This window comes from Girardinichthys multiradiatus, chromosome 4 (assembly GCF_021462225.1).
Source record: "Girardinichthys multiradiatus isolate DD_20200921_A chromosome 4, DD_fGirMul_XY1, whole genome shotgun sequence".
In the NCBI taxonomy this organism is placed as follows: domain Eukaryota; kingdom Metazoa; phylum Chordata; class Actinopteri; order Cyprinodontiformes; family Goodeidae; genus Girardinichthys; species Girardinichthys multiradiatus.
This window is the reverse complement of record NC_061797.1, coordinates 17,134,671-17,155,661: the sequence shown is the minus strand read 5'-3', so window position 1 is coordinate 17,155,661 and position 20,991 is coordinate 17,134,671. Positions and strand designations below refer to the sequence as shown.

The following is a 20,991-nucleotide window of genomic DNA, read 5'->3' as shown; positions in this document are numbered from 1 at the left end:
CAAAATATTAGCATATTGTGATAAAGTTCATTATTTTTCATAATGACATGATGAAAATTTAACATTCATATATTTTAGATTCATTGCACACTAACTGAAATATTTCAGGTCTTTTATTGTCTTAATACGGATGATTTTGGCATACAGCTCATGAAAACCCAAAATTCCTATCTCACAAAATTAGCATATTTCATCCGACCAATAAAAGAAAAGTGTTTTTAATACAAAAAACATCAACCTTCAAATAATCATGTACAGTTATGCACTCAATACTTGGTCGGGAATCCTTTTGCAGAAATGACTGCTTCAATGCGGCGTGGCATGGAGGCAATCAGCCTGTGGCACTGCTGAGGTCTTATGGAGGCCCAGGATGCTTCGATAGCGGCCTTTAGCTCATCCAGAGTGTTGGGTCTTGAGTCTCTCAACGTTCTCTTCACAATATCCCACAGATTCTCTATGGGGTTCGGGTCAGGAGAGTTGGCAGGCCAATTGAGCACAGTGATACCATGGTCAGTAAACCATTTACCAGTGGTTTTGGCACTGTGAGCAGGTGCCAGGTCGTGCTGAAAAATGAAATCTTCATCTCCATAAAGCTTTTCAGCAGATGGAAGCATGAAGTGCTCCAAAATCTCCTGATAGCTAGCTGCATTGACCCTGCCCTTGATAAAACACAGTGGACCAACACCAGCAGCTGACACGGCACCCCAGACCATCACTGACTGTGGGTACTTGACACTGGACTTCTGGCATTTTGGCATTTCCTTCTCCCCAGTCTTCCTCCAGACTCTGGCATCTTGATTTCCGAATGACATGCAGAATTTGCTTTCATCCGAAAAAAGTACTTTGGACCACTGAACAACAGTCCAGTGCTGCTTCTCTGTAGCCCAGGTCAGGCGTTTCTGCTGCTGATTCTGGTTCAAAAGTGGCTTGACCTGGGGAATGCGGCACCTGTAGCCCATTTCCTGCACACGCCTGTGCACGGTGGCTCTGGATGTTTCTACTCCAGACTCAGTCCACTGCTTCAGCAGGTCCCCCAAGGTCTGGAATCGGCCCTTCTCCACAATCTTCCTCAGGGTCCGGTCACCTCTTCTCGTTGTGCAGCGTTTTCTGCCACACTTTTTCCTTCCCACAGACTTCCCACTGAGGTGCCTTGATACAGCACTCTGGGAACAGCCTATTTGTTCAGAAATTTCTTTCTGTGTCTTACCCTCTTGCTTGAGGGTGTCAATAGTGGCCTTCTGGACAGCAGTCAGGTCAGCAGTCTTACCCATGATTGGGGTTTTGAGTGATGAACCAGGCTGGGAGTTTTAAAGGCCTCAGGAATCTTTTGCAGGTGTTTAGAGTTAACTCCTTGATTCAGTTCATAGCTCGTTTAGAGACCCTTTTAATGATATGCTAATTTTGTGAGATAGGAATTTTGGGTTTTCATGAGCTGTATGCCAAAATCATCCGTATTAAGACAATAAAAGACCTGAAATATTTCAGTTAGTGTGCAATGAATCTAAAATATATGAATGTTAAATTTTCATCATGACATTATGGAAAATAATGAACTTTATATGCTAATATTTTGAGAAGGACCTGTATGTCCTGCCAGTGCAGACCCAGAAATGATCCCCTTTGACCTGGGAACGCTTTGGAATACTAAGCTATAGCTAAGACCAAATTTATTTATACTTCTGGCAAATTTAGAATTCTTAAATTTTTTTTCTTCTGACCTAAAGTAATGTTAATGATTTGGAGGGGCACAACCAGAATAACAACTTGAATCTGTAGAGGGAGATAAAGATTTGGGTGATGGCAGTGGGGCCGTAAACACTTGGAGCCCATCACAAAAGTCTTAGTCAAAATTCGAGTGGAAACATCCAAAAAGCTGCTCAACACTAAGCAGTGTTGTTTGCAAAAATACCAATAAAGATTTTTCCACTTATTAAGAAGGGCAGAAATACTTTTAGTCTTGCCACTTTTTAAGAAGCAGATATTTTTTCTTCCAAATTGATACAACCTTTACATTGTTTAATTATGTAATGGATACCTTTCTCACTTCCTGATCTAATCTTGTTAATTAAAATTAATTTTAAATCTAAAAATGTCAAGGGCATGAATAATTTGGGGTTTAACTGTATTAGTGCTGAAGTACAAAGTGTGAATTCAAGTCACTTTAATATGAATGTAGAACAAATGGCAGTCGAAACAACCCTTTGCAATATTGATATTGCACAAACGGATATTGCAGTGACGATATAGTTACAATATATTATGCATCCCTAGTTTATACACCACTTTTTCCATCTTATATCTGGTCTCCTAAGTTTTAAATTAAACTTTTGAATGCCGAAAAACATGATTAAGCACAAAAAAGTTAAGTATTAATGTAATGAACGGCCTTATTGGACTGAATAGTACACAGTTTCTTTTCATTTTTATGTTAAAGCAGCTACAGCTAGTAGCTAGTGATGAATAGTGAACGTCAGATTTTGTATCTTTAAGAAAATTATGAAAATAATTAAACAAATGAGAGTTGTAGAACCTGCTTTTCAATGTAGCTATGCTATATGTTGCACAGTTTGTTTTTTCTTTTGAAAGAAGAACATTTTATTACACATTTAACATTTAATTTACAATTCAGAGCACATTTTACCGTGAGGAAATGCGTATATATGACACAATGTCGCATAATAAGCATAATAAACTCGTGTGTGTTTTTGCTGACGTTTGCGCTCATGGGATTGCATCATTTGAAATGTAACTGTGAAAAGGCAAGAAGAATGTATTATGCTTTATTCTTTGCAGATCAAATTAATCTCCAAAAAATACCCAGATCCTTAAATAATTTACTGGGAGAATAGCTTCTGTGGATTTAATTTTGTACAGGAAAAAGATGAGTTGTAACTAATAGTAGACCTCTCTGATCTTTGCTTGCAGGGCATCACATGTTTTCTTGGCATCTCCTAGCAACATTGATGTATTGGGTTTGTAGAAAATGGGGTTGTCCACCGCTGCGTAGCCCACTCCAAGTGTACGCTTCATCACTATAACCTGTGGGAAAGTAAAGAAAATGTACCTAAAGTCAATTCTTTAAGCAAGATGCTATGTATCCAGTTGGAGCTGGGATCATACAACTTTTCATGAGTTCATAAAATATTTCTAAGCAAACCTGCTTGGACTTCCACACTTCCAGCACAGGCATGCCAGCAATTATAGAATTGGGATCTTCTTGTGCAGCAGAATTTACAGTGTCATTTGCTCCGATGACCAGCGTCAAATCCGTCTCTGTGGGTCACCAACATTTACACATTTAGTCACAAGATGGATGAAGCTCCACCACCACGTCCGTCTCTCTCCGTCATAAACAAGAACAATGTGTCCTAGACAACACGCTGGTTGCTAAGAAAACACCAGCTGTTGTCCAAATAACATGGTATCTCTGAATATTCACACACACAGATGCGTGACAGCTGCAAGAGTAAATGGAAAGGCAGACATGTTTAAAACACAAAGACTGATTTCGTAATTTTATCCGAAACCATCCAGCGAAAGTGATAACCATGTCTCAATAAATATTACATTTCTGTCTTCATAGTTCATTTTTCAAAAGACTTTGCCTGGAAAGTCGTCATTGATCTCATCCATCTCCAGGACCACGTCATAGGGAACGCCAGCTTCAGCCAAGAGAACGTTCAGTTGGCCGGGCATACGACCAGCCACTGGGTGGATACCAAACCTGTCAGAGACATAGATCAAAAGTGATTCACGCTAACCTGCTGTTTCAGAGAACAAAATGCGCTTGTCTCTTTCAAATGAATGCATGTAGATGGAAACTGTTATGAAAGAAATCTTCACACATCTTGCTTAAACATGCAAGTCCTTCCTTAATTTACTTATAGTTTGCTTGCAAGAAGCTAGAAATACTTGTAACTTTTTTTTTTTTGGGCCACCTTTTACGTCCTCCTGTTTCGTCCTTCCCCATTTTTGCTGCACATACCACATAATCTGCTGTCATGGTCTAGAACTCGAGTAAACAAGTAGCCATAAAATTAAGAACCATTACAAATTAAAATCTGAATCATGACATGCACAGGTATTCAACTCCTTTAATATCAAGTCATGTCATTAGCAAATAAAGCCCACATGTGGGTTTTTGAATGTAATGTTTTCAAGGAGAGCATTAATCAGAGAAGCAGCCAACAGGCCTATGGTAACTCTGGAGGAGCTGCAGTGATTCACAGTTCAGGTTAGAGAATCTGCCGACAGAACAACAAGAAGACAGTCATTATTGAAAGAAATCCACATATAACCCATGTCAAGGACAACGCAAACATTTAGAAGAAGTTGGTCTGGTCAGATGAGACCAAAATGTAAGTTTTAAACACTATGTCAAAAAACGATCACACCAAATTACCCTGAACACACCATCCTTATGGTGAGACTTGTGTCCAGCATTGTTCTATGTGGATGCTTTTCTTTAGCAGGGACAGGGAAGCTGGTTAGAGTAGATGGGAAAATGGCTGGCGCTAAGTACAGGGCAATCCTGGAAAGAAACCTGTTAGAGGCTGCAGAGACGGGTTAAGCTTCTAGTGAGACAAAAACCCTAAAAATACAGCCAGAGTTATATAGCTGCACAATATCTTGAATTGCAAACTGCATCACATTATCAATGTGTGCAATACTGCAATCTCAGCAGATTGCTTGGATGCATCATATTTTAAGTGCCATCCATACAAATTCTGCATTCCTATAATATTTTTCACTTGTTGGATAGACTTTTACCCTCTATGCCCACTCTTTATGTATATGTATGACATATTTTTAGGGGCGGAGATGCCAAAAGCTCACAGAGTGACGGAGACATTGTATTGAAGAAAGAGAAAGAACAGTCACAAAAATGTGAGTTTATTGTAACTGACATCAATAATGAGCAATAGTATACCACACTTTTTTTGTAAACGATACATAAACTCCCTTCCACCTCACAGTTATGTACCATTTTGTGTTGATCTATCCTCCCAATAACATGTGGTTCTTATGTAAAAAAAAAAAAAAAGTCTGAAGACATTTAATGCGCATGAATATTTTTGCAAGGTACTGTATGAGATTAAAAAAACTTCAAAAGATTGGAAGAAAGTTTGATTCCTTGGCATAAAGTGTAAAGTAATTAGGGGTGATTAAATAACAGAGCAGGAAGGAGAAGTAATGTGTTCACAGAGAGGAACAGCAGTACTCACCTGACAGTCTTGCCTTGTTCTCTTAACATTTTCACCATGTCTGCTATTGGGTACTGGGCTTTGGCTGCACACAGACCCCAGCCTAAACAAAGGAAAATGGTTAAAAAAAATCACACTCCTAAGCTCTACCTTATTAGATGTTAAACATTCCCTGCCCCAGTTGTGTGACTATTATCCAAAAGCATTAACATTTTCGGATTTTGGTTCCTGATGCACATCAGAGCTATTGTTCACAGTTAAATAAAAACACAGTGATGCAAAACCATCAATCATCTGTTCTGGATTAATTTTGCACTCCTCTCTCTGCCCTTGTCCACCACAAAGGACTCCTTCTTATTTAAATCCCAGCAGTTCAATAGTCTGGCAGCCTTCCACAGCCTTCCAATAGTCTGAGATCAATTTGTCTTATGTGCGATGCATTTGGGACCCCTGCGTGCAAAGAACCGTTTTGCCCGAGTCTGCATTACCGCTGTTTAACCCTGGTGGTCAGATCCCTAACAGAGTTCAGCGTTTCCCCTCGTTGAGTTTTTTTTGTTTTGTTTTTTGTTCCAAAAGCAGTCACTCATGACCTGTATAGTAATTCCCCAGACAGCCGGAGCCTTCTGTTTCCTCACTGCCCTTCTTTGTTGTCGACAGCACACAGAGAAGACTTGAGCCTGGTCTCAATAGTTCCATCGACTTTTCCCTGTTTCTGTAATCAAACCAGCATGTTGGACCACACAGCTGTCCTCGCGTTGGTCAAGGGCCATTTGGGAACAACAGCAAGACAAGTATCCAAGATTTTCAGAATGGTTTGTTCTGCCTCAGCCTGCTAAACAACAAGTAATCTGTCAAGCAAATCTGACTTTCTTTTGTTATAAAAAACTAAAATGATCTGGTGATTATCTCAACGCTAATTTTTTAATGTTGGTTGACAGATAATTTCAGGATCATTAGTAAGTACACTACTCCCTCTTGTGGTCCCTGATCTTGTCTTTGGCTGCCTCCCACATTAATTAATGACTATCATCAGTCACAGTTCTGGACATTTCCAAAGGATTCCAGAGTTTTTCATTTCTGCTGTTAGGCACCTTTTGGCAGAGCGGTTGGGCTAAACCTTTTTTGTCAGATAAAGGTAATGAAACAAAAGACAGATGTTTTTCCAAAGCCAGACTGACTGAACAGGCTGTGAGGAGCAAAGGATTCACTCTATTCAGTCATGATGTCATCCCACACTGCAGCTGTGCCCCACCTGAAGCTGGGTTCAAAGACAGATTTTGGTATTTCCCAAAAGTTCCTGTGCTTTTCAGGATTGTCTTTTTTTGGAATGTTGCAATGTGGCTACAACTGTTTTGAGATAATCTTTCAACAAAAAGTCCAAAAGAAGCAGAAACACTCCCACACAGGGATATGCAATACTACTGAACTCCTCCAAAAAGAGTTTTATGAATATTTGGTTTCTACGCTACACGCCAGGAAGGTGTTCAAATGTTTTACCCAGAATTTTGGCACTATTATTGTTGTAGTTGGTCTGTGTAACCGTGTGTCTACATTCTGTTTAAAAACAAATACCCATAAAAAAATAAAAAAGGTCAGTTATTCGTTGCTTTCTCATCAAGAGTTTTATAATAAATAACCTGTGTAGCTTTTTCTTGTATTTGCAGATTCATTTGTAATGAAACTGTTACATTAGTGGAACTGATCAACTTTTAGCTTGCTCTTAATCTCTGATTGAGGCTTTCGGCCTCAATCTGTACATAACAGAACAGCAAATCAGCATACAGAGTAAAGATACAGTCTCCTCCACAGTTAGTGGCACTGTTGCTAAAGATGTGTAAAGAGTCTTAAAATAAATTATAATATTGCAATAGTACAATGTCTTGCTGAATGGGAACAAACCTAACCTTTTTTGAACAATAATTCAGACAATGTTTTACTTAATTCTGTCAATTTATGTTGGATGACATTTAAAGTACCTGGTGTAATTAAGACTGTGTTGGCTTCTTTGATTATGTCAACCGTTTGTTCCACATTGACCTCGGTGTGGGTGCCAACAATCTCCATGGGCTTTCCACCTAATGTAGAGGTGGTGCCGTACCCTCCCAGGATCACATTGGGCAACGAGCGGTTCATAGCCTTGGAGAAAAAAAAAGGACTCCATCTCAGATCCTTCCAATGTTGTGATTCATGAACGTAACCTAAACTAAACACATCTACTCACCACACACATGACGTATGAAAGGATGGCACCAGAGGAGCCGATCAGGGCTCCTACAATCGTCATGAGATTGTTGTCTAGTAAAAAGCCTTCAGCACAGAGCGCCCATCCTGAGTAGCTGTTCAACACAGTAATGACCACCGGCATGTCGGCTCCACCGATAGCTGCTGTGAGTGTTACCCCCTTTAAAATTATGGAAAAGGTGTACAAACTCTTGCAAAAATAGATTTTGATGTTAGAGTTTAAACATATTTGGCATCAAACAAAGTGAAGCCTCAAATGTCATCAACAACAGTTGCTCCAAACTAAAATATAATCCTATCCAGGCTGATTTTATAACATTTACTGAAAAAGTATGTACTCAAAGCTGAATTTTTCTCCCTCATCTGCTTGCTGCTCAAATATTTATTAAATCTCACCATGACAGCTGAAAGCCCAGACAGTCCCATTAAACACCCCATCCCAGTACCATAGCTGGAACTGAGCATAAAGGGCACCATGCCTCCCACAGATGCCGCCATCAGACCAGCGTTTAACATGTGTCGACCAGGCAACAGCAGGGGAGCAGAGTCCAGGATGCCTACAAGCAAAGAACAATTATTTTAAAAAGCCAGAAATGATTGTCACTCATTGCTAGGGATAATTGACCACATAAAACAGAACATGTAATTTTCTCCTAATTAGTTTCAAGTGCCCCTTCGGAGATCCAGATGTCTCAATATCAATAGCCATTGATACAAGACAACAACGACTCATCCTCCAACCACAGACGTACAGCCACTGCCCTGTGCCCAATAAATCACATATTACCAGAATGTTTCTCATGTGTTCCCCTTGATCAACCACACAACATTTTAAATAAAAGGCCGCAGATACATGAACACAAAACCCCAGTCCTGGCCTGGATTTCATAGACAATCTTTGGCTGTAACCACTACCAGAAGACAATCAGTGCGAGCATATGTAAAGCTCAGTGTGTTTACAGTGTCTTGCAAAAGTATTAACTTTTTTTTTTTTTTATCTTTTGCTACTTCACAACTACAAACTTGTGTTTTACCAGGGTTTGATGTGACAGATTGGACAACACAAAGTAGTACATCATTGCGAATTAAAAGGAAAAAGTTTCTGGTTTTCAAAAGATAATCCTATAAGATGAGTCATGCAAATGTTTGCTACATCTTTTAATTTGATATTCCTAAATAATAATTGCCTTCAGGAGTCATCTCATTAAGTAAAAGGAGATCATATGTGTGTTATTTAATCTTAATATAAGTAAAGCTGTTCTGTGAAGGTCTTCTAGGTCAAATAGAGAATTAAGTTAGCAAACTAAATTATGGAGACCGAGGAAAACAGCAGACAGGTCAGGGAGAAAGGTAAGGAGAGATTTAAAGCAGGTTGAGGTCATAAAACTTCATAATTTCCTAACCTTTAAACATCACACAGAGCACTGTTCAATCTTACATGGAAAGATTATGGCGCAATTATGCCGCAATTGTAAACCTACCTAAGACATGGGTGTCCACCTAACCTTTCAGGCAGGGCAAGGTGAGCATTAATCACAGAAGCAGCCAAGAAGCCCATGGTAGTCATGGGGAATCTTTTGAAAGAACAACTAATAGCCATGCACTCTACAGATATGGCCTTGAGGAAGAGATGTAAGAAGAAGGCTATCAGAAGCCATGTTTCCTGTTTGTCAGAGGATACATAGCTTCTGCATGTGGAAGAAGGTTGCTAGAGAGACCAAATTTTTACTTTTTAGCCTACTTGCAATGCGTGGTTGAAAACCAACATTGAACACACTATCCCCACTGTGGTGGCAGAATCATGCTTTGGGTATGTTTCTCTTCAGCAGGTATAGTAAAGCTGTTCAGAGGCCTCAGGTCTTTCTGCATGAAGTCTGCATGTTCTTCCAGTGCATATGTGGGTTCTCTTCAGGTACTCCGGCTTCCTCCCACAGTGCAAAAACATGAGTGTTAGATTAATTGATTACTCAAAAAATTCCCTTTGGTATGAGTGTGTGTATTTGTTTGTCCTGTTTTGCCCCATAATGGATGGGCCCAGTGACCATTGGAGATAGGCACCATGCCCCCCATGACCCTGCAGATCACCGGGTATAGACAATGGATAGATAAAAACAGGGCAATACTGAAGGAAACCCTGCTTAAGGCTGCAGAAAGAATTGAAAATGGGGAGAACGTTCATCATTAGGAATGTAGTTGGTTGCACTGTTGTGTGCATAGACAATGGACTGATGGTTGGATGGTTCATCTTTAGCCAACAATCCTAAACATATTGCCAGAGCTAAAACTGAATGGTTTAGATCCAAGCATATTAAGAATTTTTGACAAGACTTGAAAACTGATGTTCAAAGGCACTCTCCATCCAATTTAATTGAGCCTAAGCTATTATGAAAAGAATGGCCAAAGGTTTCAGTCTTTAGATATCAAAAACTAGTTGAGACATAACTCCAAAGCCTTGTGGCTTTAATTGGAGTGAAAGGCATTTATAAGGTATGGACTCGGGGTGTGGCCGAAGACACCCTCAACAACACTTTTAAAACTTTCGTTTCATTCATAAATTTTAAAGCCATGTATCATTTTCCATTTTTGTGTTGATCTATCACATCAAATACAGTGAGGTTTCTAATTGTAGCATCACAAAATGTAAAAGCAATTCTAGAGGTGTGACTAATTTTGCAAGGCATTGCCTATGGATAGTGTGTTGGTGGTTTATAAATGTCTTAGCTTGAGACCCTACCAAAAAATAGCAGAAAATATTTTGATTAGCAGCTCCAACCTTGAAGCTTCCCATAGGCCACCAGAGATCCGCTGAAGGTGACGCCTCCAATGTAGGTGCCCAGATAGGCCACGGTTTTCAGGACACCTGCCGCAGGGTGAGTTTCCAGGTGAGGGAACTCAATCATGTACTCGGCAATGCAGGTGAGGACCGCCGCAAGCCCCACCAGGCTGTGGAAGGCTGCCACCAGCTGTGGCAAGTCTGTGATTTCAATACGCTTGGCGATAGTGAGGCCTGCAATTGAGATGTGATTTTCAAGCATTGGAGAAAAAAGAGAGAAATAAACCATATATCACACGTAGGTTCCAGCATGTGGATGGATTAGACCTGAAGCAGACCTCTCATGCACATTAAAGGAAGGCAAAAAGCATCTAAGATGTAAAAGGAGCTAATGGTTATGAGGCAAACATCTGTTTTCTGTTACGAGGCCACCTCTTCAAAGCTAAATAAATGCGGTCTAGGCTATGTATTGAATTTTAATGAATTTAATTTAATTTGCTGAAAAATTAAGGAACTGTAGCACTGATGTGTGTGCATGCTAATTAAAAGGAAATTTACCATTGTACTTTGTCAGAATGGGGGATGTTCTGTCTAATCCGTTTAAAGACTGGAGTAGAGCTTGCAAAATAAAATATATACAATATATCTCATTATGGTCTGGTCATTTTTTAAACAACTTGTTTGGGTTTAAAAAGATTAATTGTGAAGCCTGTTTCTGTGTGCTCCAGGTGGTAGACAACAATACTATATTAGGCAGGGCTGTGAAGATCAATATCAGTGCCAGAGAATGTTCTTTGCAGCACGAAAGTGTACCCACACACCCAGGGTCCCGCCAGTGGCCATGGCTAAAGACATCTGAGACAGAAGCTCTGGTGAGGGTTTGAGGGCACCGATGGTGGCAGCAATGCCCCCTGCCACTCCCATCATGCCCAGAGCGTTCCCCAAACGGGATGTATTCTGGGCGGAGAGGCCTGCCAGCGCGCCGACACAACACAAGCCTGACCCCAGGTACATCATCTGAGGGATTAGAAGCAAAGGAAATAAATGCAGTCAAGTCACAGATATACAGAGGGGAAAATAAATATCAAACAAATCAACATTTTTTCAGTAAATATATGAATATAATGTGCCTTTTGATTTAAAATTTCAAACTATATGTCAGTGACAATCCAATAAGTCGCAACATTCATAATAGTCTGAACAAATACGTCGACAAAATAAGTTATGTGTAATAAAGTGGACTGCTACAGGAAATAAGTACTGAACACGAAGGAGAAGAGTGAATGAAGGAGGTGTAAAAGAAGAGGAAGCCAAGAAACCAGCTGAAATCTGTCAGTAATTATGACACATTTCTTCCTTTTTAGCAGTAAAAATCATTATTACCTGCTTTAGTCTTAATTGATGGACTTTAAAAAGGTCTGTCATTACCAAGGCATCACTGAGCAGTAGCTCGACTCAGCTATATTATTTGTGAAGCTTTAAAATGAATCAGAACGCTACATTTTATGGTCTCTATATACAGCATTATTTATTATTCTGATGGCCCTGATGACATTGTGTCTTTTGTTTCTATATTGCTTTTGTTTTATTTCGTTCTCCACACCTCTCCATAGTAACTGAAATATGTAAAATCAATGTACAGTGTATTGTATGTAATTCTATAGTAATAAAAATAACTTAAATGTAAGGAAGCTCATTGCATTCACCCTGGAAAAACAAATAGACATCTTTTCTCATAATTACGAGATCATAATTATAAGACAAGATGTCTCATAAGATTTGTTTAGTGTAGAATAATCTAGTCCAGGTTTGAAAAGTGTAAGTACTGTAGTTTTTCAGCTGGATCAGATCTACTGTGGTCCAGATGCCAAAAAGCACTAATATGGCCCTTTTTAATATTTCACAAGTCAAATAAAGCTTTCACAAATCCCAAATTGTGTTTGTAAGATTAGGCCATTAGTGGAGAACAATCTAGTCCAGGTTTGAAGTATTTAAGTACTGTAGTTTTTGAGTTGGAGCAGATTAAAGATGCTGAAGGTAAGGAAAAATGAGGTGGAATTGCCCTTTAACTGTTTCCCAAATCGGAAGCTGCAATGTCGTAATTACAAGATCTTTTCCCACTATTACGAGATACGAGAAAAGATGTCTATTTTGTTTTCTTTGGTGAATGCAATGAGCATCCGTATAATTGGGCTGAAAGGTTAACCAGAACAACATAGCACATAGTGTGATGATGTGCTGTTACCACATGGATCTGACAGGTTATGAAATTTATTGGCAAGGAAGATTGCCGAATGTCCATCACCTGCTCTATGCTGAATCCAGCAGCCACTGAAGCTCCGTATCCTCCTACAAATGCAGCCCCAGGCAGAAAATAAAGGTAATTGTATTCAGGAGGGTCAGTGGGACGTTTGAACATGTCCAGCATTCTCTGGGTGATAAGGAAACCACCTGCATGGCAAAAACAGGTAGTATACATTTAGCTAAACAGGTAATAAATCATGTTCTTTACTGCTATGTCCATGATTACTGTCAGACCAGCAATGTTGATGGAGGAAACAAAGGCAGCAGCCAGGGCGAGAGTCTCAGGCAGGCTGGAGGGTGTGAGACCTCCACCCATTAGCACCAGGCCTCCTACTGCGGTCAGACCTGAGAGACAGAACAGGCAGCATTAATAATACGAGCAAAGAACCACCTAAAGCACCAGACTGTACACTGACGCCCTGACCTGAGATAGCATTGGTGACAGACATGAGAGGCGAGTGTAGTGCGGGGGTCACCCCCCACACGGTGTGGTATCCCACGATCCCAGCCAAACCAAAGGTTGTGACCATTTGAGTGAAAGCTGCGTTGGGGGAGATGATGCCCAGAGCTAGACAGGTGGACACACCTGTTATAAAGACAAACAGCAGAGCAGATGCATAATGATTCTATAAGCATCTGTACATATTTTTTAAACTAGGATCAATCGAACAGGATAAATGGTTTTTCCCCTGTGTGAATTGATTTCTAACCCAAAACAGATGAACGTGGGACTCCTGAGTTACCATGTTATTCCATAGCAATCATTCTTTGATATATTATTTTCATTTCTTGAATCTAAATGAAAATTAGAAAAGTTTTAGAACACTCATTGCTCAACATATTTATGTTTAATTCAGTACATTTGCAAAACACAATTCTATGTAGAGCTATGGAGGTTTCCACTGTTTATACAGCATAAAACGTTAATGCAGTTATGTTTCTGTGCTGTAAAAGTAATGCAAGTATTGGATTGAGAAGAAGTAGAGCCAAAGTTTTCAGGCCTCGTCTAGATGAAAACAGGACGTTTGTCATCTTTGAAAATTACAGTAACTATATTAGGCCTGTATGTGGCATTGTAACACTGCCATGAGCATAAACCAAAAGACAGAAATAAAGGTGTGGAGCATCCACATGAACCTATCATGGTGGAGTTATGATATGATTGTTTTTTAAAATTGCTCTTCGGTTAGCTACACAAAAACATGGAGCTTCAAGATGAGGCTAAAATGTGCCTTTTATGTAGATGTAAGGCAAAAACAATAAAAGACTTTTACATCTTCAACATAACATCCTAATCTCAAATGTCTATGGTCAATTTCTAAAAAGTATTTATTGGGACTTCTTTAATTTTGTGAATCCGTTGACAACACTGTTGTTTTTCAATTTATATTTTTAAATAATAATTCCAATTCAAATCTCTGAAGAAGACAATCTCATAAAACCTTTTGCAAAGTGACTGCTGAGTGGCTAGTTCTGCATGCCTCAAACGAAAAGACTGACGGTCTACAAAAACATTCATTCAAATAGGAATTTATATTTGTACACTCAAAGGTTGTCACTTTGCATGTTGTAAAGGCACAGCAGTTCAGCTTCACATTTAAGAACCTAAAACACAAACAATGCTCACATTTGTCTACTTTTTCTTACAGCTTGCTCTTAAATGGTATCCATAAACTATCTATGGAACATATAGGAATAAGTGGTGACTTCAAGACATTTAAACAACTTCCTGTTGTGTTCAACTCTTCCACATGTTTGATTTAATATAAAGCTGTCCCTTACAATGCAATTGGAGCTATGAAATCTGCAGATGAATATTTCTCCCAGAATCTGCCCTCTCATGTCTGACCTGCAGTGTAGACCCCGGCAGAGGTCAAGGTGCGGTTAAAAGGGGAAACTATTGCAGCCTTTTCAGCCTTTAACTCCGCCACGGTTTTCTGTTTTACAGGGGCTGCCGGGGCCGTTTTTGGCAGTGGGGACGGGAACATGTTGTGACCTTCCTGTTGAGGTGAAAAAAGACACAAAAATACCTGAGTGAGCACAGGTAAGACATCCATAAAGTTTATATGTTAGAAACAGAATTCAATATTTGTGTGATTTGCATTTTGGGACATCTGGACTGGATGCTGGGAGGTCTCCACTGGAGATTACGCTAAACAAACAGCAATCATCAGTCAGTTAGCAGTGGTTTTGAAGATACATTAACTCTAGAGATGCCTAAATCATGCTTAGTTCAACCAACAGTTAGCTGATATGTTCTGTTGAGCTTGCCATAAATAGTGTCCAAACCAAAATTTCTGGAGAAGTATGTTTTAAAACATTTGTAACATTCTTGCCAGAATCCAGCTTGAGCCTTTCCCAGCTGGAACTGGGTTTTGGTACTCATTTGATCCTGAAATTTGGCTTGACAAGATCTGATAGCTTCTGCTGAGAGGGAGTGAAGAATGCCAGCAGAGACCTTTAGAGCAAATCAGAACCAACCTTCATTACAAGAGTCCCACGGATGACATGGTCGATTGTTCCATAGTCAAATTCCTCGGAGTGCTCGTAGTGGAAGTATTCTTTGTCTGGGCTGATGCCCTTCAGCAGCTTCAGGATATTGTTTGAATACAGAGTGCTGGCCTGTGTGGCCATGCGGCTGGGAAGGTCGCTGTAACCGATGTGAGTCACTCCCTGGTTGAAAAAGAAAAAGTTCTTCATCAGTAAATTTTTCTCAGAGGTGAATAGATTGATTTATTTTAAGATACAGTCAGAAAACTCACCTTGTAGACATACAGTTCCCCTGGCTTGGTGGTCTCGATGTTTCCACCAGTTTCTGCAGCCAGGTCCACCACCACAGAGCCGTCCTTCATTGACTCGACAAACTCCTTCTTAATTAAAACAGGAGCTTTTTTTCCTGCATGAAAACAAGATCGGAGACAGACAAGGGATCTGCATCAAGTTCACAAAGACACAGTTAGTTTCCATTTTGAAGAAGAACACAGGAAAAATTACCAGACACAAGGATATTTGATACATAAAATTGTATTAAGCAAAGACAAGGTTATTTCCAAAAAAGCTTTTAGCTCCCCTCAGGTCCTGATTTTTCCTACTCTTTCTTTTAATGTAATGATTTACATGCTGTAGGTAGCTTTTTATCTGTTGACCTTCTTGATTTTTTGGCAGCGCCTGCACAGTTTGCTGTCATAATCAGGTCAAGACAAGAAAATTAATAAGAAAGTATCTGAAGTCCAAAGAAAGACTAAAAACACCTAAAAACTATTGAACAAGCACTTGCAAAAAAGTCTGGATGCTCTGAAGGTATGTAAAAATGAAAGGTGAGGTCTGGTTAGAACGTTTTGTGCAATACTTCAGCCTCAGCCAAGTATTTATTTCAATTGAACTTTTTTATAGTGTGTGACATTGCAACTACTGTACAAACTTTAAATATTATATTGGAGTTTATGTAATTGATGAACACAAAGTGGCGCATAATTGGTGGTAAAAAATTGTGCCATGTATCTATATTCTATCCTTTTATTCTGACACCCCTAAGTAAAACCCAATGCAACAAATTGCTTTAAGAGGTTCCGTAAAGGCCTCAGAGGTTTGTTAAAGAATATTAGTGAACAGAGACAGAGAGGACAGTATTAATTAGAGAAGCAGCCTGGAGGCCCATGGTAACCCTGGAGGTGTTGCATAGATGAGCAGATCAGGTCGGAGATCAATAATTAGTTGTGCACTTCACAAATCTGGTCTTTATGGTATAGTGGAATGAAGATAGCCATTGTTTAACAATAGTCATAAGAAGTCCTGTTAACAGTTTGTCACAAGCTATTTAGATGCAAACTGAAAACATGAAGGTGTTATGGCCAGATAAGACCAAAACTGAACCTACAAGCAAAATACTGTTTGCGACAGAAAACTTTCACTGCACACCTCTGAAAACACCATTCCTACAATGAGGCACAGTGGTGACAGCATCATGCTGTGGCAATGCTTTTCTTCCCTTCAAGTGTTCAAGCCAAGCTAGTCAAGACTGCTGTATGCAAGCTTCCAATGTAAGTAAGAATAACACCATAATAAAATCCACCGCCAAAGATCTATGTGAATAAAAGAAAGGAACGTTCTTGTTGAGTTCGGGTGGTACTTATAAGAAGAAATAGGAAGAAATCCCCAACAATCATCTCTCTGAAGGATGTTTTGATACCTGTTATTTGGTTGAGTATTGCTGTGCGGAAACAGTGCATCATCTATCCATTAGCTTTCAACACTCAAAGATTAAGACAAAGACGGTTGAAAGTTTCATTGCTACTGACCTGGGATCAGGGCAGTGCTGACGATAATGTCAACATCTTTACATTGCCTGGCGAACAGTGCCATCTCAGCCTCAATGAACTCCTTTGACATCTCCTTGGCGTAACCGCCGACCCCTTCACCAGACTCTTTGATGTCTACTTCCAAAGGTTCTGCCCCAAATGACTTGAACTGTTCAAGTGCTGCTGGCCTGACAGGAAACAGTCATCTTATCGTCAAAATCTTAAAACCATCAACACTGAGTCTGCAGTCTGAAACACAAGGTGTCATTTTCCTTTCATCTCATACCTGGTGTCAAATCCTCTCACTATGGCTCCCATGGACTTGGCTGCCCCCGCTGCTGCTAAACCAGCCACTCCACCTCCAATAACCAGGACCTGTGTGCAGTAGAAACAACAAGCGAAGACTCAGTCCACAGTTTTTATGGTGTCTGTAAAAGAAAATAATTAAAAACGACAGAACACTTAGCTGCAGGTTACCTTAGCTGGAGGTACTTTTCCTGCAGCTGTGATTTGACCAGTAAAGAACCGGCCGAAGTGGTTGGCAGCTAAAACCACAGCTTTGTATCTGCAAAAATAAAAACCAAGGCCACATAAACTGTAACAAAAAACTGTATTTTAATATGTGCTATATGTGACAGAAAAAAAGTAGTCCATAACTATTGATTAATCAAATAGGTTAGAAGCAGTTTCTGATTTAATGTTTTTGCATACATTATTTGAAATTCATAATAATTCACTGTTAAAATGTGTCAACAACAAGTTAAAATATATAAAATAACCAACTGGACTCCTATATGTTTGGAAATAGGTATTTCTTTTAGAATTGGTTTAAATTGCGCAGGTTTTATTTAATAGTGTACATCTTTATGTAAAAAGGTTTATGACTGGAAACAGCTTTCAGAGCATCCCTATTGATGAGATTTATACTTGCACTGCCACTGTTGAGTACAGGTTACTAGCATTCACATCATATACTGGTGTTCAAAAAACCAATGACATTTTAGCCACCTTTGTACCAAACTTTAACAGTCAACAACAACTCATTATGATGACAATATAATGTTTGAGATAAACTAATCATCAATTTATAATAACATGTCCAGCCTGCTGAAGGGGTCAGTTATTGGTGTATCAGGGCGTTTAGAAGAAACACTTGGATGGCAGGCCTTTAATTCATCAATCACAGTTTATGCAGCACATTTGTATGTGATTACTACACTCACCGGCCACTTTATTAGTAACACCCAAATGCTCGTTAACGCAAATGTCTAATCAGCCAATCACATGGCACCAACTCATTGCATGTAGGCATGTAGACATGGTCGAGATGATCTGCTGCAGTTCAAACCGAGCATCAGAATGGGGAAGAAAGGTGATTTAAGTGACTTTGAACATGGCATGGTCTGAGTATTTCAGAAACTGCTGATCTACAGGGATTTTTACTCACTACCATCTCTAAGGTTTACAGAGAATGGTCCGTAAAAGAGAAAATATCAAGTGGGCAGCAGTTCTGTGGGCGCAAACGCTTTGTTGATGCCAGAGGTCAGAGGAGAATGGCCAGACTGGTTCGAGCTGAAAGGCAACAGTAACTCAAATAACCACTTGTTACAACCAAGGCATGCAGAAGAGCATCTCTGAACACACAACACGTCGAACCTTGAGGCGAATGGGCTACAGCAGCAGAAGACCACACCGGGTGCCACTCCTATCAGCTAAGAACAGGAAACTGAGGCTACAATTTGCACAGGCTCACCAAAATTGGACAATAGAAGATTGGAAAAACGTTGCCTGGTCTGATGAGTCTCGATTTCTGCTGCAACATTCGGATGGTGGGGTCAGAATTTGGCATCAACAAGATGAAAGCATGGATCCATCCTGCCTTGTATCAATGGTTCAGGCTGATGGTGGTTGTGTAATGGTGTGGGGGATATTTTCTTGGCACACTTTGGGCCCTTTAGTACCAATTGAGCATCGTGTCAACGCCACAGCCTACCTGAGTATTGTTGCTGACCATGTCCATCCCTCTTTGACCACAGTGTACCCATCTTCTGATGGTTTGAATCTATGCCACAAAGGATTATGGCAGTTCTGAAGGCAAAAGGGGGTCCAACCCGGGACTAGGAAGGTGTGCTTCATAAAGTGGCCGGTGAGTGTACATGTCTGTTTACACTTGGATGGATGGATGGATGGATGGATGGATGGATGGATGGATGGATGCTCTTATCTGAGTACATGACACACATCATCAGTCAGTGATACCAGCTATGTGTTGAAACCCCTAATCTCTGCATGTTTATCTACATATTGCTTTACCCGGCGATGTTGGCCATGGAGCTGAGTGCATCATATCCTTGTGCGATTGTAACTCTGGGCACCTGGTCCATGGCCAGCACAGTGCTCTGCCTCTCAGACAGCTTCTTCATCAGGTCTGGATTCTGTGCCGGATAGATGAAGCTCACCAAGGTGGACCTGGGCTTCAGGAGATCTGCTTCACTTAAACTGGGAGCTCGAACCTGAAAAAGAAAGGAATAAATGAGTGGCAGCAAAGATTATAGGGTTTCAGATAGTTAAAGGACAATGTTAAGAGCAAAAAAAGGGATGTGTGAAACCTTGAGGACCAAATCTGAGCCAAGAGCTCCCTTGACGTCAGTGATGGTGGCTCCTGCGTCCTTGTACTGCTGGTCAGAGAACTTGGCTTCATCTCCTGCTCCACTCTCCACTTGCACCTTGAAGCCCTGTTTGACTAGAGCCTGAACTCCGGCAGGTGACAACGCCACCCGACGTTCATTCAACACTGTTTCTTTAGGAACACCAACCACTAAATCTTTGTAGGGAATACCTAAATAAACACAACGTGTGACAGTTAGGCCTGCCTTTCTTTAGAGGTTTTTGAGAAACATTTTGAGATGAATATTTAAAGTTGTGACCCAAATATTACATGTTTCCATGCACTGACTTTAGAGAGCGAGCGTGAGTGTGCAGCTGACATTGTGCAGCTGGGAACAATATCATGTTGCACATTTCTTTATCCATACATGGCTCGGTGACTTCGCCACCATGGTGACATAAGTAGCAGGTGATTGGCTCTGATCCACCATGCGCACAGAGAGGCCTCCACTCCTACAGAGACACTCAGAATTTCAACTTTAAAGCTCTCAGTAACCCCGAAAACAACCACAAACACTCTTTGGTGTCTCTACAGTGAAGTTTCTGCACAAACATACATCTGTCCAGAAGACTTGCCAGACAGCAGTTAGGATTCAACGTGTCACCTTTACCTGACCTACATGTTAGCAGCACCTACAAGTCAGCGAGTGAAACAACTGCCTGCTTCACAGTGTATTTCCCTTTTTTGGAAAAATCTCAGCTAACCTTCTAAAAGCATTTTATGATCTGAGATGTTTTCCACTTCTCTGGGCCAAAAGGAATGTGACTTTGAGCTCTAAAGCTGGACAAGGAGCAAATCCAAATCAAGAGAGATTGGGTCTGAGCAGTACAGGTCCTACCTCTGGTAGCCTTTTGGTCCCATAATCCAGGAAAGGTCCTGAAATGCCTCCTTCCAACAACTTTCTGATGAACCCTTCTCTGGGACAAGACAAGACAGGACCTGGAGATGCAGTTCAGTAGAGTCGACATGGCTCCGAGACTCTTTCAAACACAAATAAGCAGATTGATATGCTGCGTTAAGACTGCTTCTTCATCTGCTGTCAAATACCAGAGGACATTTTGATTCCCTCCAGATGTCCTGATTCCCCCAGTCAAACACTCAGGCCGTCTGTGCTGCAAGGCCTACAGACAGCAGAGTGACATTTCAGCTCTGCAGGACACAACACTCTCTCTCTCTCTGGGGCCAGGGTTGATTACATATTACGTTCCAGTTCGCGAGATCTGGAATTGTGATGACACAAAGACATAAGGGCTCTATGAGGGTCATAGAGACAATTCAGCAAAAACTCACAACTCCATTCACAATTTAAACTGGGGAAATGCTATTCTGATCTTTTATAACAACATGCAATTCAATGTAGGAATGTAACAACTGAATAAACTTTTTCTAAAAGCAGTTTTCCTGATTAATGTAAATGTTTAACGTTTTCAGTTAATGAATTAAACTATCAGATGGTTTCTGAAACTGAGAAATGGGATGAATGGGTTAGTATTCACAGGTCGG

The 20,991-nt window shown here is 40.3% G+C and overlaps 1 protein-coding gene across 1 annotated transcript; it reads right to left on the bottom strand.

Moving 5' to 3' along the window:
* Positions 1-2,766: 2,766 nt before the first annotated feature.
* Positions 2,767-20,646, bottom strand: LOC124866476 (NAD(P) transhydrogenase, mitochondrial-like). The gene is made up of 21 exons (XM_047362275.1): positions 20,327-20,646; positions 19,430-19,659; positions 19,134-19,333; positions 17,298-17,385; positions 17,107-17,195; positions 16,821-17,008; positions 15,285-15,418; positions 15,004-15,195; positions 14,372-14,522; positions 12,947-13,108; positions 12,757-12,867; positions 12,524-12,669; positions 11,040-11,235; positions 10,219-10,452; positions 7,842-8,002; positions 7,426-7,605; positions 7,181-7,340; positions 5,226-5,307; positions 3,606-3,724; positions 3,158-3,273; positions 2,767-3,039 (listed from the first exon to the last, which is right to left on the bottom strand). The coding sequence occupies exons 1-21, from the start codon at positions 20,454-20,456 to the stop codon at positions 2,893-2,895; spliced, it is 3,216 nt and encodes a 1,071-aa protein (XP_047218231.1). The 5' UTR covers positions 20,457-20,646; the 3' UTR covers positions 2,767-2,892.
* Between the last annotated feature and the right edge of the window lie 345 nt (positions 20,647-20,991).